General features: G+C 37.7%; 2 protein-coding genes across 2 annotated transcripts; one reads left to right on the forward strand and one right to left on the reverse strand.

The window, feature by feature from the left end:
- Window positions 1-2,460: 2,460 nt before the first annotated feature.
- Window positions 2,461-4,873, forward strand: LOC141844067 (4-coumarate--CoA ligase 3-like). Its single transcript, XM_074732057.1, has 5 exons — window positions 2,461-3,526; window positions 3,618-3,816; window positions 4,042-4,255; window positions 4,331-4,433; window positions 4,521-4,873. The coding sequence occupies exons 1-5, from the start codon at window positions 2,537-2,539 to the stop codon at window positions 4,632-4,634; spliced, it is 1,620 nt and encodes a 539-aa protein (XP_074588158.1). The 5' UTR covers window positions 2,461-2,536; the 3' UTR covers window positions 4,635-4,873.
- Window positions 4,874-10,195: 5,322 nt separating this feature from the next.
- Window positions 10,196-13,319, reverse strand: LOC141844318 (aspartate carbamoyltransferase, chloroplastic). Its single transcript, XM_074732355.1, has 6 exons — window positions 13,199-13,319; window positions 12,342-12,887; window positions 12,128-12,267; window positions 11,153-11,326; window positions 10,822-11,058; window positions 10,196-10,525 (listed from the first exon to the last, which is right to left on the reverse strand). The coding sequence occupies exons 2-6, from the start codon at window positions 12,880-12,882 to the stop codon at window positions 10,418-10,420; spliced, it is 1,200 nt and encodes a 399-aa protein (XP_074588456.1). The 5' UTR covers window positions 12,883-12,887; window positions 13,199-13,319; the 3' UTR covers window positions 10,196-10,417.
- Between the last annotated feature and the right edge of the window lie 3,135 nt (window positions 13,320-16,454).

Here is a 16,454-nt window from a genome sequence, read left to right on the forward strand (position 1 = left end):
AACTCATAATTCAGTATAAACTCGTAATTAGGGATTGAGAATAGGTCGGTTTTTGTATATATATGTACTCATACATTTATACCTATTTAATTAATCTAATATTATATCCACTAGATATTTATCTAAAATAATAAAAAAACATAAAACTCATATTCATCTACATCTGCCAAGTATTTAAATAAATTGATATTTGATAATAATTATATGTGATAAAAATTATTTGTTAATAAAATCAGTATTGCTGTAAATGAGTATATTTTTAATTTTTAATATTATAATAAAATTAGTAGGATTGTATTGTGATACTTAAGTTATTTTGCTATTTATAGATTATTGTAATAGTATTACTATTAGTTTATAATTACAACCTCTTCTAGAATATATACAATAATAACAATTATTATAAATAACTAAGAAAAATGATGTTCAAGGGCTTTAGATAAGGCCTTTTATGAGAACTTGTTAATGTTTTTTTATATACTTTTATTGTTATATTATTGTAAGAGAAGGTATATCTTGTATGAGGTTTCTCCACTTGTATAAAGGAGTTTTGGTAATTCATGAGTAATTCATTTGACGAATCAATCAATAGGTTATAGAGTAGGATTAGGATTCCAAATCATATAAAATTTTCTCGATTAGCATTGCTCTTTTTCTTACTACTTTTATTATTACATTGTGTATATTATTATGCCACTAATGCCAAATCTATATTTGTAGGTGATAAGTAGCTTATCCTATCATCTAAACAGTTGATTTTAACATCTCTAAGATGATGGAACAAAAACTATAAGAGTGAGTAGAGTATCAAGAGCTTGACGAAGATGAACTTCCAACCTTATCCAAGCCCTTAGAATCTTTCGAGCATTTTAGCACATTAAGTATAGGAAATTGATCTAAAACGAAGAGCTTTTTTTGTCTAAAGTTCTTAGAAGATCTTATAAACAATCCCTCTGATGGATACACTCCAGGTGCCTTTAGCCGATTGGAGCATTTTTAGTCGATTAGATTATCAAGTGTGACCAATGAAAAACAATGACTGTAAGCTCAATCCACTAATCAGCCAATTAAACAAGCCTCTAATTAAATGATCGACCTCTTAATTATTAGTTGTTTGATGATAAATAAGATATCAGATAGTCGTTGATATGTCACTTTTGATTTATCTAATTGATTGGTCAAGGAAGGTACGTAGCCTATTGGAGGCACCAATAAATTGAAGTTCTTGGAGAACTTAAGGCCCCATTCCATGACTTATTCTCCTATTCTTATATGGTTCAAGTGTCCAAAGTAGGCAATATCCATAATGGTCAACTGTAGCTTCTCGATTTATCTTCTTATAGATGATTATGAGACTGACCATGCAAAATCGTTGGAGATGACTGAATTTTTTTTTTGTTGAAGTGCCCAAAATAGTTCTAGAACTGGAACATGCATGTAAGGGAGCTTGTATTATTTGGTATTGAAATAATATCTAATTAGGGTTCCAAAATTTTATTATTGTGGCGGTTCACCTACACTGGATCGATAACGATCACGTTCCAATATTTTTTCTAGTATATTCCATAAATTATCATAAAAATGTGATTATTTATTTATTTATTTATTAATAAATTACCAAAAAAGTTAATGCGTTCATCCTTGTTTGTCACGTGATGTGCTCCCTCAGTTTCCGTTAATATTAATATTCTGTTTGCTCAGAAGTATGGATTGAGGAAAGAAAGAAAGTAAAAAAGGAAAACAAATCCAAGGAAGGAAGGAAGGGAAAAGCGAAGGCCGTAGGACGGCAGGGCCGTCCCCACTGCTTGCACTGCTTGCAAAATTTTTCTCAATTTTTGAATCTGTCCGTCCAGGTAAACATAGCATAAGAGTCAATCCCTTGCCCACTTCCTTCTCGCAGCAGCCACCCACCCAGACGCAGGCACCAGTCTTATCGCATGACGTCATCACACGGCTACTTCTTTTCCTCCCAAGCCAAACAATGGCCGTAATTTACCGCAACATGATTCTGAGTCCCCTCCAAGGTCGGTAAGATGGCGACGCCGGCTTTTCGCCCTCCCACCTCCATTCTCCCTCTGATCCACGATCCGCCGTCCATTCCAGAATCCATGGCGCAGATCGTATACGATGTCATTCCCACGTCTCTCCCGCATACCCATTCGGTGCGTAGGTGACCCGCGCCACTCGAGTGGGGCCACTTGCTTTTGTTTATTTCTCCCCAGTGCGCATCGATGGTTGAGATCGCTTCGTGGTAGGTGAGACGCTTACATGGCGCGTTCTGATACGTTCGATGCGTTAATAGTCATCGTCTTTGACCGTTGACAACGCACCCACTTCTTTCACCAACTCCATATCGCTCATTTCTCTTCCTCTTTTGCCTACGAAATAGTGTCGAAATTACATTGGTGCCCTCACCAACTCCGGAACGCCCACCACCGTTATATGTACATTCCTTCGCCTCCGTGGATTCTTCAGGGAAGAGAGCGAGCCTCAAGCCGACGCACTTTTCTCTTCGGTAGGCACTTTCCTTAGCGACATGGGTTCGTTGCCGGAGCAGACCATTTTCCGGTCGAAGCTACCGGACATTCACATCGACAATCGCCGGCCGCTGCATGCCTACTGTTTCGAGCGGCTGGCGGAGTTCGGCGACCGCCCTTGCCTCATCGACGGCTCCAAAGGCACCGTCATGAGCTACACCGAGGTGGACAGCGCGTCCAGGCGCGCCGCCGCTGGGCTGCGCAGGTTCGGGGTCGGCCGGGGGCAGGTGATCATGATCCTGCTCCGTAACTCGCCGGAGTTCGTCCTCGCCTTCCTCGGTGCCTCCCGACGCGGCGCGGTGGCTACCACTGCCAACCCGTTTTATACGCCGGCGGAGATCCACAAGCAGGCGGTAGCCTCCGGCGCGAGGCTAATCGTCACCGAGTCGTGCTACGTCGACAAGGTGCGGGATTTCGCACGGGAGCGGGGAGTTGTAGTTGTCTGCGTCGACGATCCTCTTCCGGAGGGCTGCCGTCGATTCTCGGAGTTGTTGGAAGAAGAGGATAAAACAGAGGAGGAGGAAGAAATCGACCCCGATGACGTCGTCGCGCTTCCGTACTCGTCGGGCACGACGGGACTGCCGAAGGGGGTGATGCTGACGCACCGGAGCCTGATCACGAGCGTGGCGCAGCAGGTGGACGGCGAGAACCCGAACCTGTACTTCCACTGCGACGACGTGCTCCTCTGCGTGCTGCCTCTCTTCCACATCTACGCGCTGAACTCGGTCCTGCTCTGCGGGCTCCGCGCCGGCAGCTCCATCCTCTTAGTGCGCAAGTTCGAGATCTCCGCCGTGCTGCAGCTGGTGCAGCGCTTCCGCGTCACGGTGGCCGCCTTCGTTCCGCCCATCGTGCTGGATTTCGTCAAGAGCTCGCTCATGGACGCCTACGACCTGTCGTCGATCCGCATCGTCAAGTCCGGCGCCGCCCCCATGGGCAAGGAACTCGAGGACAAGTTCATGGCCAAGCTCCCCAATGCTACCTTGGGTCAGGTAAATAACACATCGATCTCCGTCATTGATCATAAGTAGATTCTTCAATTTTCTAATCTAATAAACTACGCCCCAATTTAATTACGAACAGGGCTACGGGATGACCGAAGCGGGGCCGGTGCTGTCCATGTGCCTGGCCTTCGCCAAGGAACCGTTTCCGGTGAAGTCCGGCGCCTGCGGCACGGTGGTGCGGAACGCCGAGCTCAAGATCGTCGACCTGGACACCGGCGTCGCGCTCGGGAGGAACCAGCGCGGTGAAATCTGCATCAGAGGAGAACAAATCATGAAAGGTAATTCACACGCTTAATCAAATCAAATGATATTTTTCTTTGTCATGTTCTTCTACCAAATCCACCTAATACAACTAAAATCTAGCAGAAAATATTAATATTTTGTGAAGAGAATTCACACGCTTCGATATCATCAAAGTTCCAGTATTCAAAGACTGCTTTGACTGCGGCCAAACTTCAAACAGCGTTGAGTAACTCGATACCGTGTCTGGATGTTAATTGCAGGGTACCTGAACGATCCTGAAGCGACGAGGAACACGATCGACAAGGAAGGTTGGCTGCACACAGGCGACGTCGGTTTAGTCGACGACGACGACGAAATCTTCATCGTCGACCGGTTGAAGGAACTCATCAAGTACAAGGGTTTTCAGGTCGCCCCCGCGGAGCTGGAGGCCTTGCTCGTCGCTCACCCCAACGTCGCCGACGCTGCCGTCGTCCCGTAAGTGAAATTTTAGTCCCACATCGTCTAATTTCCCTTGAGACTATGCCTCGGGCGCTTATAAATTCCCTGCAGGATGAAGGATGAAGCCGCCGGAGAAATTCCAGTTGCTTTCGTCGTTCGGTCTAATGGATCTCAAATCACGGAGGACGAGCTTAAGCAATACGTCTCAAAGCAGGTAAGTAATTAAGTATTTAATTACTTCGTCGTCCAATTTAAACATCTTAATAGCGTTGCAATTAACGAGTAATTACGTAATAATTAGGTAATCTTCTACAAGAGGATAGGCAAGGTGTTCTTCGTGGAGACCATTCCGAAGGCGCCAACTGGCAAAATACTGAGGAAGGATCTGAGGGCGAAGCTTGTGAGTCCATTTTAAACCCCGTCGAGGCATATGAATATAATGGAATTCGTGTAATGTTTTTCCCGTGTTAAATATGAAACCAATGTGAAGGATCGAGTGACGAGAGCTCTTTTAGAAGTGTCTCCTGTCACCAAAAGTATTTAATTTGTTTCAATTGGTTAAACTGGAGTGTAATGCAATCCTGTATGCCAAAGATGCACCACAAAGTCATGGTCAATTTAATTGGAGTAATGCGGATGAACTAAACTTGAATTTGACTGGTATTAAGATTGCATGAAGACAGGAACGACATTAGTGTGACTTTTAAAAGTTAGGTTAAGGATTTACAATTTGAATGAAATTTTCTCTTCATTGTGAACTCTTGAAATAGTGATAAATCTAATCTTTTATATATATAATACAAAAAATGAGAGTGGCGTGCGGCCAACTTTTAAAGGAGGTGGTTGAAATGGAATAGAAAGGTGGAGCTACACCTTGACTAACTAAAATAATATTTTAAATGACCTAAGAAAGAAAAGATCACGATCACTCTTTCACAATTTTCTACAAATAGCAAAGCAATCTTCAATTGGCAACCAACTTAGAATAAGTAAGGAGACTCTAAGTAAGGAGACTCAGTTGGACAATTGTTTGATGGAGAAATATTTACATTATCTAGGAAAAATTACATTATCTAGATATAAAATTTAAATAGAGGAATGTTATGCTGCGCGACGAGAAATTTGTGACCCGTGTGCGACACCTGCAATCCACCGCCGTTGCCGCCACCCTCGTCGTGCCGTCCGACCACCACCGACCTCTCCCTCAAGCGCAATCGACGTGCAGCTCGCCAGCGCTCCGTCCGACGTCGGATAGTGACCGGAATTCGACGAATTTCGATTGGAAATAGGGTTAGCAGTGGCGCCACTGTCGGCCGTGATTGGGTCTATTTCCGACCACTATCTGGCCGGAATCCGCCGTTGGACGGAGCGTCGGCGACCGACGCGTCGATCGCGGCCGAGTCGGTGACCGACGGTAGCTAGACGGGGTGGCGGCAGCGGCGATGGATCAGAGCGTCGCGCACGGATCGTACATGTACAAGTGTGTCGCACAGGATAGCATTCTCAAATTTAAATATATTTTAGTGGTGATATCTTAAACAAATGACGTAGAAGTTATGACCGCTGATAAGCTATCCAGTTTTTTTTAAACAAGAAGCAAGATTTGATAGAATGCTCTTCAAAGAGAAATCATTCTCCAAGTCAAAGATGACAATGTTAAACGAGAAACAAGTTAGAGAATCACAATTATAAATGATACGTCTGTTAATGACAATGTTCAATCGATCCAACCCTTTTGTAGGAGCTTCTTTGGAATCTTAAGATACTTGAAATGGATATTGTAGGCATTTTTTATGGTGTTAGATTAGTGAATAATTTCATGAAGGAGTCAAAAGCAACAACTTATTAGAAGATAGCAAATAGACTTTTCACTCTTTCCTATCATTGTATCCACGTTTTAATAACTTTGAATGTGTTGAATATTTCAACAGTGTCGTGGAAGAATAAAACACTTGATTTGTTTTTTTTTTGTTTTACTTAGGAGATTAATGCATCCTTCTCTTAGACATCGAAGAATCGACCAATAGTGACACTCTCTTTATTGTAATTGTAATTGGCAATCTAAACACTTGCTTGTAGACACTGAGAAAGGGTCAAAGCCATAAATAATGCACTAGTTTATGGGTTGCCACTGAGATCTAAGAACATGTTAAATGAAAAATGAGAAGCTTTGGAATAATAATATTTATCACTAAACATTGCAAGCTAAACTCCAAGTGTAGGTTAACATATATGGGGATTATGTTGAGTCATATATAACTTTTTTGCATTTAGTGGAGAATTAAAGATTAGAGATTACGATAGTATAAGGTCAACACAAGATGAACATTTTCAACGGGAGTTCTAGGCATTTGTGTTGAAAAATTGATTTTGAACTAATAAACTTCCAAAAATAATTCAAGTGGATTTCTTCTGATGAATCTTAAAATTGATTACAAAATTGAAATCTATAATTTGAGTAGATAATTTTAAAATATTTTAATTTTTCAAAATCAATTCGGATGAATGAGAAATTAGTTATTAAAGTGAGTCCAAATAAATTGAGCTAATAGATTCCTCCAACCTTACGTATAAATAAGATCTCCCATTTTGTAAACTCATTCATTCAAGTAAGAATACAAGCATAAAGTCATTGTTTTTTGGACAATAATTATTGTTTAATTTTCCACATGCATCATGTGTTGGACAAATTAGTCTTAAAGAGATAGCATTCAACTCTAATCTTGACTTTATGTAAACGATGCTATATCATTATTCTGCCTGTACTCAAATTGCATCACCTTCATCAACTCCAATAATTTGGTGTAAGTATTCATGCATTTATTTAATTTATTTTTGTTGTTATTGGTATAGATACATGCTAAAACTTTTTCTACTTGCATTTCTAGTGGTAGAAATAAAAAACGGATCCACTTGAGAATGGTTCTTCTCTAAAATTAATACTTACATAATTGGAGAAAGATCCTTCATAATTTATAGTTAAAGAGATATTTCCTAATACACACCATCACTATCATCTTATGCATTTGTCAAAAATTAGGTATCTGATTGTAGAGACAGAGAAGAAGCTAAGTTGTTACTGCGCGAGCATGTAGTGAATGGATTTATTGCAAGTGCAAGAATACAATGAGGTTGTACGGGTTGGTTCGTCACAATAATGTCTAAGGGTCAATTTCCAACGAGTGCAAAATACCCCATTAGTTGCCTCGCCTTCTCATGCAGTAGGCTGCTAAGCCAAGGCAAAATCCCCATGATTTATCTCCTTTTCAAATCGCTTGAGACAGTACTAAAGGAGTTCCAGGGTGAGGGTATCACCATTCCATGCCTTAAAGTAGGGAAGGAGTAATCATGTTGTGACTCACAATTCTAATACTCAAATGGAACTTGACATTCTATAGCGATAGATCAATAGTAGAAGTCGACTATTGATGGCCTTAAACGTGAGCACTTCTTGAATTTATTTTAGTGATTGATGAAAATTTTTTATAAAATCAGATCGATCACTTCTAGAATTAATTTATTCAAAGAATTAAAAACTTTTACTAAAAAAAATGAATGTAGTTTTTAAAACGACATGCAAACTACCTATCACATGATTAAGTTTATTAAGAGAAAAGTGTATAATTGGTTTTAGATATGCAAGTAGGTTGGGGACAAACTGTCCACACAAATGACTCCATTTGTTAAATAAACTCCATTTGTTAAAGAGCTCCTATTTAAGTACTATGGTTGCTATTCATGCATGTTCTAACACCAAATTGAATGTAAGCATGGCAACAAAATAGAAGAAAAGTGGATTCGATGATGAGACATTGTTCTTGTGACAAGTCAGATGTCTATGGATTCCCATGTTCATACGCTATGTGTGTCCTTGGTCATGTGTACCTACCTAAATCATTATAATTTTTTTCCAAAGAGTATTATTTATTTGTTTTTGACCTAGAGCGCATAGAGTGATGTTATCCATGCCACTAGTAAAGAGTTTTGAATCTGCCAACCCACTCACCTATACCTACTTCCTCTTAGGTGTCACATATAGTCAGGAAAAATTCATAAAAGGTGTTCAAGGTGCTCCTAATTTGACCATAATCCTTGTTTTTGTAGGATGCCACCAGAATTGATTGACTAGATGTCTTTTCAGTGCCAAAATTCTTACTTAACATGCTCTAAATGGTCAAATTTAGCCCCATGTAGGAATTCTAACTTCAAATTTTGTCTTCATCTCCCAATCAAGTGTTTGGGACCATATAGCATTCAACCACTCCCATGCGTTATCTATTAATCTAAAGCAGTCAAACACCATGTAGCAGTTTTAGGTAAAAATGTTATATGACTATAGACTGCTCTAGATCACAAATAGCAAACACTTAGCATTTTAGGGAACCTATGAAATTGTAAAATTACTTCATTTATGAATCTAGAACAATGAATCTTGTAGAATATTTGACCATAACTAATATGTGATCCTAAGCTGCTCCTTTGTGTTCCAAGGATCTTGTGAGGTCATAGAATGCATTCATTTCCTAATCTAGAACAGTGTAGGGCCATAAAATAATTTTTGCTAAAACTACTATTTGATTCTAAACTAATCTAGATTCATAATCAAGCACTCCTTTGTGTTACTTAGCTTCTACAAAATTGTAAAATATATTCATTTCACAATAAGTAGTTTAGGGCCACCTAACAATTTTGGCCAAAATTATTATATGGTCCTAAACTACTTTAGATTCATAGACAAACACTCCTTTGTGTTCATTGAACCTTCCAAGCTAATGATATGCCCCACTTCTTTGACAAACAAGAACTCCTATGGAGTTGTAAATTAACATTTGATGAGCGTATTCCATTTTCAAATACAAAATTTGAGAGTTTGTCATTTGATTTATAACTTATACATCTTTTAACATCTCATCAGTAAGCATCAATATTGTCAATCCAATGCATATCATTCATAACATGCCTCACATCGAATCTATGACTTCTCATCTTTGTCTAGTGGAATATTGATCTACGTGCAATAGTCTCTCAACATATTGTATCACAAAGCATGCACCTACGTTATTATAGAATGTTATCTAAATACATAAACACTACAAATAGCTACTTATGATGCATCTTCTTTGAGCCTTCAACTTATCTTTTAGAAAACTCTAGTCCTAATAAAATACCCTGCCAATTCTCATAATAGGGCAGGTATAAGCTCTTTAAAAATGAGGTCTGCATTAGGATAACATTTATAATTAACAACTATTTCCAACTTGTTCTATTAAAATGTAGAATTCAATACTTACAACTTCCTCAAAAACATCATAATATCATTTGGAAAAATTGAAAGAGTTATTGTGTATGTACTTATGCTATTGGTGGTCTGTGACTAAGAGATGTCAATGATCACCTTCATATTTTAGTGGGTAAAATATATTTGATTGGCATGTCCTTATCACTTGTTATTGTTTGCTTGAAAGCTTATGCATGCATCATTTAAACATGTCATATATAAAGATATTTAATGATTATGTTAATATAAAAAACTATTAAGAAAGGAATGTTGAAAGAATTAGCAACATAGTATGGCAAACCGAAATCTAGAAAAATGGCAGGGAAGTATGTTACCCTTATCTTTTTTACTCGCTTTCTAATACTGAAAGATATATACTTATGCAATCACCATAGTGTATTGGCCTCAGTCAAAATTTATTAGGAAAGAGTCCATATGATATTTGACCATATCAGGATTAGGGTGGGCTAGCAAAAGCAAAGATAACGTAAGGTTAGAACTATGCAACAATCAAACAATTTTGGCTATAATCACAAATGTGTATATCAAATTTGTTTCTGGGGGAAAATCCACCAACAATTTTTGCAACAGCAACTTTCCTAGCCGGTAACTTGTGAATTGCATTATATTTGAAGCAGGTTAAATCCATCTAGTAAAACATGATGACCATAACAAATAATTATGAAACATAAAATTAGTAACTTCAGATGCAAATTGCATTACAAAATCATCTCTCCATCCTAATATTAGGAATTACCATTCAACCATTGATAACTGACACGGAAGGTTTCCAAAAAAAAAATAGTTGAGCCACCAGAAGAATACTTAGGCATCAAGAAAGCCAAACACAAGAACAAAGGGTGGCAAATGCTTATTGCAATAGATTTTTATGTCAAAATTTAGTAGTAGGCATTGGTATTTCACCAGCCGAGAAGCAGCAGCTTAAGTAGAGCCATTCGGATATACAGGCCATTCTTGGCTTGCCGGAAATATGCAGCTCTAGAGTCATCATCTACATCGACAGTTATCTGCACAAGCAAACAAAATAAAATTTGCCTCAAATAGAGAGAATTATTCTAAGCACAAGAGTTGACACCGGTGGTTTCATAGTTGTTGGACTTGATCACAACAATGGGTAACAATTCAAAATAACTACTAATAGAATCCAAAGGAAATAATTTGCAAGGCTAAACCCTAATGTATGATAGGTTTTTACAAAGAATCGAATTTGAGTAAATCTGGATTTCTTCATCTATAAAAGACTTGTTGACTCGAGTTTTCATTCTCAAAGCAGAAAATAAAATGTTGAAGGCATGCAAGGTACCTCATCAAGCCGTGGAAGAGGGTGCATGATAACAGCATGCTTAGGAAGCACCTCCAACACATTTTTGTCAACTATGTATTTACCACGAGCTGCTTCATAAAGGTCTATCCTTTCACCAAATCTTTCTTTCTGAATGCGAGTTTGATAAATAACATCACATCTCGAAGCCACTTCCAATAGATCAGAGCTCTCTTCCCATTCAATGCCCATAGATGTCAAATATTCTTTGATGTCATCCTGTATGTGTCCAGCATAACAGAATGTATAGATCAAGCAAGCAAATAATAAACATGAAGGCTCGACCTCCTCATTTAGGATCTGAAGACAATACCTTCATCTTCACAACATCTGGTGCAACAAAGTAAATCTTTACTTTCTGATACTTAGCTATTAAGTATGCCAGTGATCTAACTGTCCTACCATTTGCTAGGTCACCAACCAAACCAAGTGATATTCCATCCAATCTACCTATTTCTCTTTTGATGGTGTACACATCCAATAAAGCCTGAAAAACAAAAAGACACAAAAAAGTTACCACTTTCACAATTATAACTGTAAAAATATGACCTTCCAGAAGTTCTTCAAACTGAAATTGCAACTATCCAAGTTTACTTTTTCATGCAAGCAATTTCTGGTATTCCATAACAACCAATAAAGCATTTCCATATGGCTGATCAATAAGCTATATACAGAGCCAATGAAGTGCCACATAATACTGAGGTGACTATTTTCAATCCACTACATCATGAGACAAGCTATACAGCTACAAACACTAAGGATGTTGATACAGAGTGCTTATTAGCAATCATATAGCATGTAGCGTGCATCTGTGCATCCAGTACTGTGACCATAATTGTTGCTCATAAATAAATTCCAGTGTGTGACTGTGTTCTACTAAAGAGTGTTTGCCAGTGGAAGAATATATGCATGCAGTAATATACAGATCAAAACTATGTGTCTTTCTCATTAAGAACAAGAACAATCAACAGGTTTACATCCTATACAACTATTCAAGAGAATAAGTACACTGGACCACTTATGCCATGAGAAAATCAGATTACTCATCCCTGGTTACATTTTCTACAAGAAAAGCAGATTGCCTCAGTAGAACACAACTTTCACATTACCATTGGCGTTTACCCTTGTGCTGAATTGTGCAACACCCTTCGGAACATAAAACCTAGTTTGTAGTGGACCACGTGTAGGTAAGAATCATATAGAAATACATTCATCATACTAGCCCCCAACTTCATTATCAACCTTTCACACTAGATAAGAAGTAAAAAAGGTAAACACACTTCAAAACCTGTGTCGGATGTTGCCCTGGACCATCCCCAGCATTTATTACAGGAATACTAGCTGTAGAAGCGGCTCGTCTAGCAGCTCCACTTTCAAAGTGCCTTAAAACAATTATATCTGAGTAACCTTCAACAGTCCTTATGGTGTCTGCAAGATAATTTAATGTTCACAAGCCTCTCTCGCATGACCCATGATAAAACAAAATTAAAATAGAATAGTACCTTCAAGAGTTTCTCCTTTTGCAGCAGAAGAAAATTCACGAGCATTTTCAGTAGTCAAAACTTCACCACCTAATCTTTTCATAGCTGATTCAAACGAAAGTCTAGTTCGAGTGGAAGGTTCATAAAACAACGTGGCCATCAGATACCCTTTCAGCATATTGCTCCCTGGTGAATTCTTCTCAATTTTCTCCATCTCATAAGCTACTTCAAATATTCCATTCAGAATGTCTGTATCAAACTGTTGAGATTCAACAACATCATCAAGTTGAAACTTGTTACTGCACGAAGTTGAATAGTCTTTCATATCGAGAGAATAGCATTGACTGCTCCTCATGGGTAATCCTTTCCTCAAAGAATACAGTGGATTACTAGAAGGTGGGGGTGGGGGTGCTCTGACAAAGATTGCTTCTCTAGCGTTGCTAATTGCCTGACAGCAGATAGGAGACCGATAATGCTTCATTGGGTGATCGCTTGGAATTCTTGTACAAAGATTTAAAACATACGCGTCCATGGCAGGAGCTGATAAAGCGGTGAAAGACATTGCGACTGAAAAGTGAAGAAAAAACTAAAAAAAAATTATATCTTTTCTAACGCATTGCATAAATTGCAGGCGAAGTTCATATCTTTCAACCGCAACAACAAAGTAGAGAACATAATTTTCATCAGTGGAGGAAGAAGCGAAGCTGAGGAGGAGGGAGATGAGGCGGCTGAGGCAAGGGAGGTAGGACTACTGAGGCTACGCCGGCGTGTGGATCGGAGGGCATAGTGGCGGAGGGAGGGAACTAGCGATGTTGATGGAGTGTCGCCGAGGAAGAGCAGAAAGCGGCGGTGAGAAAACGGTGGAGAAAGAGGCTAACCTTGCGTGCGGCAGTGGAAGGAGACGGCGACCGCACAGCGCCGAATTGCTGGACGGACTGCTCGAGGGCTCGTCGATGGTGGCGGAGCGACGGATTAGGGTTGGGAGAAGAGAAGGGGAAATCGAGTGGGAATAGAAATAGGGCCTGTAGGAAAATGACTCCCGCTCAATTCTCTCGGTTTGGAATCTACTACTTACAAAATCTCGTTTTCTTTTTTTGGCATTTTTTTATCATATATTTCATGTGGCGCCAGGATCACTCTAAAATTTTATACCAATTATACTTTTCAAACCACATTTAAAAGATCATAGATTATCTTCTTTTTTTTTTTTTTGTTATGAATTAGAGGAGATAAATAATTCTATTTGTTTCGTTTTGATTTAGGGTTCATCGTTAAGAACTGCTATCAACACAACAAGATACAAGTTAAACATTAATATCACACTCATCCTACTAGTTGTATGGCCTTTCTGTGAACTTTTTCTGATCATTCACTTATTTATAGGACTCTTCTTTTTTTTTAAGTAAAAGGTGAAATCCGTCATCCAGCAGTCTCACATGGTCAATCTCACGACTATATGTAAGGAGGTAAATCGGAAAGTTACAATTGATCACGACGGAAGAGGATATTATTTCGACTTCGTCAAAATTTAACACTTATCTACTAGTAAAGGACTCGAATAGTTTAAAAACATGATTGCTCTTGATTTTCAGTTAAGAAGGGACAATCAATAATTACATTTAATGGTGCTTTTGACAAATATATCATAATTCAAAATGGCCTCCCACTAACGTTTGAATGTTTTTTTAACAACCATTAGATCATTGAGATAACAACCCCTTGTGTATCAAGCACAACCACCTTTATCTCTAGATTTTTATGGACCTTGGCTATGACCAATAAATTTATAAATCTAGTCAAATTAGATTTGTTAATGATCATATCATGACATACGACATAAATATATTAGAATTAGTGCAACCTTGCCTATGATCAACATATCACATGAAATGGGATATGTGCTTTTGTGTCATGACTATGGAAGGTGAATCAATTTGATTTGATGAGAAATTTTAGTGTTTGTCATAATCAACATTCACTTCTATAGGAGTATCAACAATTGAAAAATCCTGAAATCCACTCAAAGTAATCAAAGCTTGAAGAGTTAGAATTAGAGTGAACTTATAATCCTAAAAAAATATGTATGATTATCAAGATCCTTCATATGAAATGAAGCTCCAAAGTTGAGTAATCAATAAAGAATCTATTCTCATTATGACTATGTCATCAACATAGACAATATGGAGGACAATTTCAGTACAAGTTTTATGAAGGAATAAAGAAGAACCTATTAACTTTGCACAAATTTAAATTGGAGTAAGATAGAACGAAATTTCTCAAAACAGATATGGAAACCTATTTTAAGCCATGTAATGAGCATCTTAACTTACACACATCTGAAGTGGGAGAGGAGAACAAACCAAGAGATGGTATCATATAGATAGCTTCTTATAGATCACCATGAAGAAAAATATTTTTCACATCTATTTAATAAAGTGATCAACCTTGAGAAGCACTAATGGACAATAGTCATTTTAGCTATGAGAGCATATGTCTCCTCACAATCAACATTTATTCTTATTTATTACATAGGGCAACCAACCTAATCTTATAACATTCTAGAGTCCCATCAAAACGAAGTTTGATTGAGTATACCCATTTACACTTAATAGGCTTGACATTGGGGTGGACATGAAAAATATCTCATGTATAATTATCTTGAAGAGTTTAAAATTCTTCTTACATTATTTGTTGTCAACACTCATGTTTAATTGCTTGTGAGTAAGAAGTGGGAACCAAAATAGAGGATAAAATATTAAACGGCGTATGATGAAAGCCATATCAATTAGGAGGATGAGAGATTCTAATATAGCCTTCACCAAAAAATTTTCCTTTATCTCTTGAAGTCTTATCCAATGGCTTTGAGTTCTAATTTCAACCATTAGGATATGATAATGAGATCAAATCTCAACTAACTGCCAAGAATAGTGAAAATTGATTATGATCCAATTTATATTATTCTTCACTAATTAATTTTGAAAATTTTTAAAAATTATAATTCTAAACACTTTGTAAAATTTTCCAAATTTACTTTTACAGTTATTACAAAATTAATTTGAGATGTAAGTTTAAACTAAAAATTCAATCAACCTGTAATTAGTTTTTGATTTTTTTTCCTCTCAAATTTTATTACACAAATTATGGCTTAACTTTGTAATCGCTCTCTCAAATTTAGTTGAATAAATTGGCATTTAATGTATTCCAAATAATTTTTATTAATTAACTTATATATTTATTGATTACAGTTAACTCTTAATTATCTTTTAATCCTTTCTCAAACTACATATTCATCATATGCTAAGAGCTAAGTGATCAATTTTTTTAAAACTCTTTTCCTTAATTCAACTACACATATCTTGATTATATTGGTCATTAGCAAAACATTAAAACTATCCACTATTCTAAAATTAATAACTTTTATAAAAAAAAATTACACCACAATTACCATACAATATAAATTTTTTTTATCATCTCAAAAATTTCTTTTCTAATTCAATGATTAATATAAACACAAATAAGCCATTAGTGTTAATTGTTTCCTTTGCGTTTAATAAAAATCAATATCTTTTTCCGTATAATATACATTTATTTCACTACTTTTCCATTTTATTTCAAGAAAAGACAAATTTAAAATTCTAAGGGCAGATCAAAAGTTCCCAATAAAAAAGGGTGCTTTTGTAAATTGAGCATCGAACGCGTGGCCTTATCCAATCTTTATCCACAACTTTCAGCTGCGAATCCAGGTCGGCAGCACAACTGTCCGCCGCATTATCTTGCGGACCAATCACGATAGACCCGAGACGTACCTCGGCGGGTCCCAGTGCGGCCCCAAGCGTAGGTAACATTCACGAACCGGGCCCCACAACCGTGGCGCTCTTGTCGCCATCCCACTTTCGGCATGTGCCGGCGGCCGCCACACGTACCTCAACAACTCGAAGTAGTTCGCTAATTCACTATTTTTCTTATTAAATCTAATTACAAATTTAATTGATTATTTTTTTTATGCGAACTGTTTGATTAAATAGACATTTTTTTGTACGTAGATATTCGAAAACAATGAGTCAACGGCCAAATTGTACCCTTGGAAGAAGCTTTGATATGCCACGTGGGCTGCCGTCCGAGGCACGTGTGTGG

Source organism: Curcuma longa, chromosome 13 (genome assembly GCF_044706935.1).
Source record: "Curcuma longa cultivar G26 ecotype Majalengka, Jawa Barat chromosome 13, ITB_CL_G26_1.1, whole genome shotgun sequence".
Classification (NCBI taxonomy): domain Eukaryota; kingdom Viridiplantae; phylum Streptophyta; class Magnoliopsida; order Zingiberales; family Zingiberaceae; genus Curcuma; species Curcuma longa.

Excerpts from the sequence above, each read along its gene's own strand:
- LOC141844318 (XM_074732355.1), bottom strand. The coding sequence starts at position 12,882 with ATGTCTTTCACCGCTTTATCAGCTCCTGCCATGGACGCGTATGTTTTA. Across the intron at positions 12,268-12,341 it reads AAAAGGAGAAACTCTTGAAG|ACACCATAAGGACTGTTGAA; the intron begins GTACTATTCTAT and ends ATTATCTTGCAG. Across the intron at positions 10,526-10,821 it reads CTCTTCCACGGCTTGATGAG|ATAACTGTCGATGTAGATGA; the intron begins GTACCTTGCATG and ends TTGCTTGTGCAG.
- LOC141844067 (XM_074732057.1), top strand. The coding sequence starts at position 2,537 with ATGGGTTCGTTGCCGGAGCAGACCATTTTCCGGTCGAAGCTACCGGAC. Across the intron at positions 3,527-3,617 it reads CCAATGCTACCTTGGGTCAG|GGCTACGGGATGACCGAAGC; the intron begins GTAAATAACACA and ends AATTACGAACAG. Across the intron at positions 4,256-4,330 it reads GCCGACGCTGCCGTCGTCCC|GATGAAGGATGAAGCCGCCG; the intron begins GTAAGTGAAATT and ends AATTCCCTGCAG.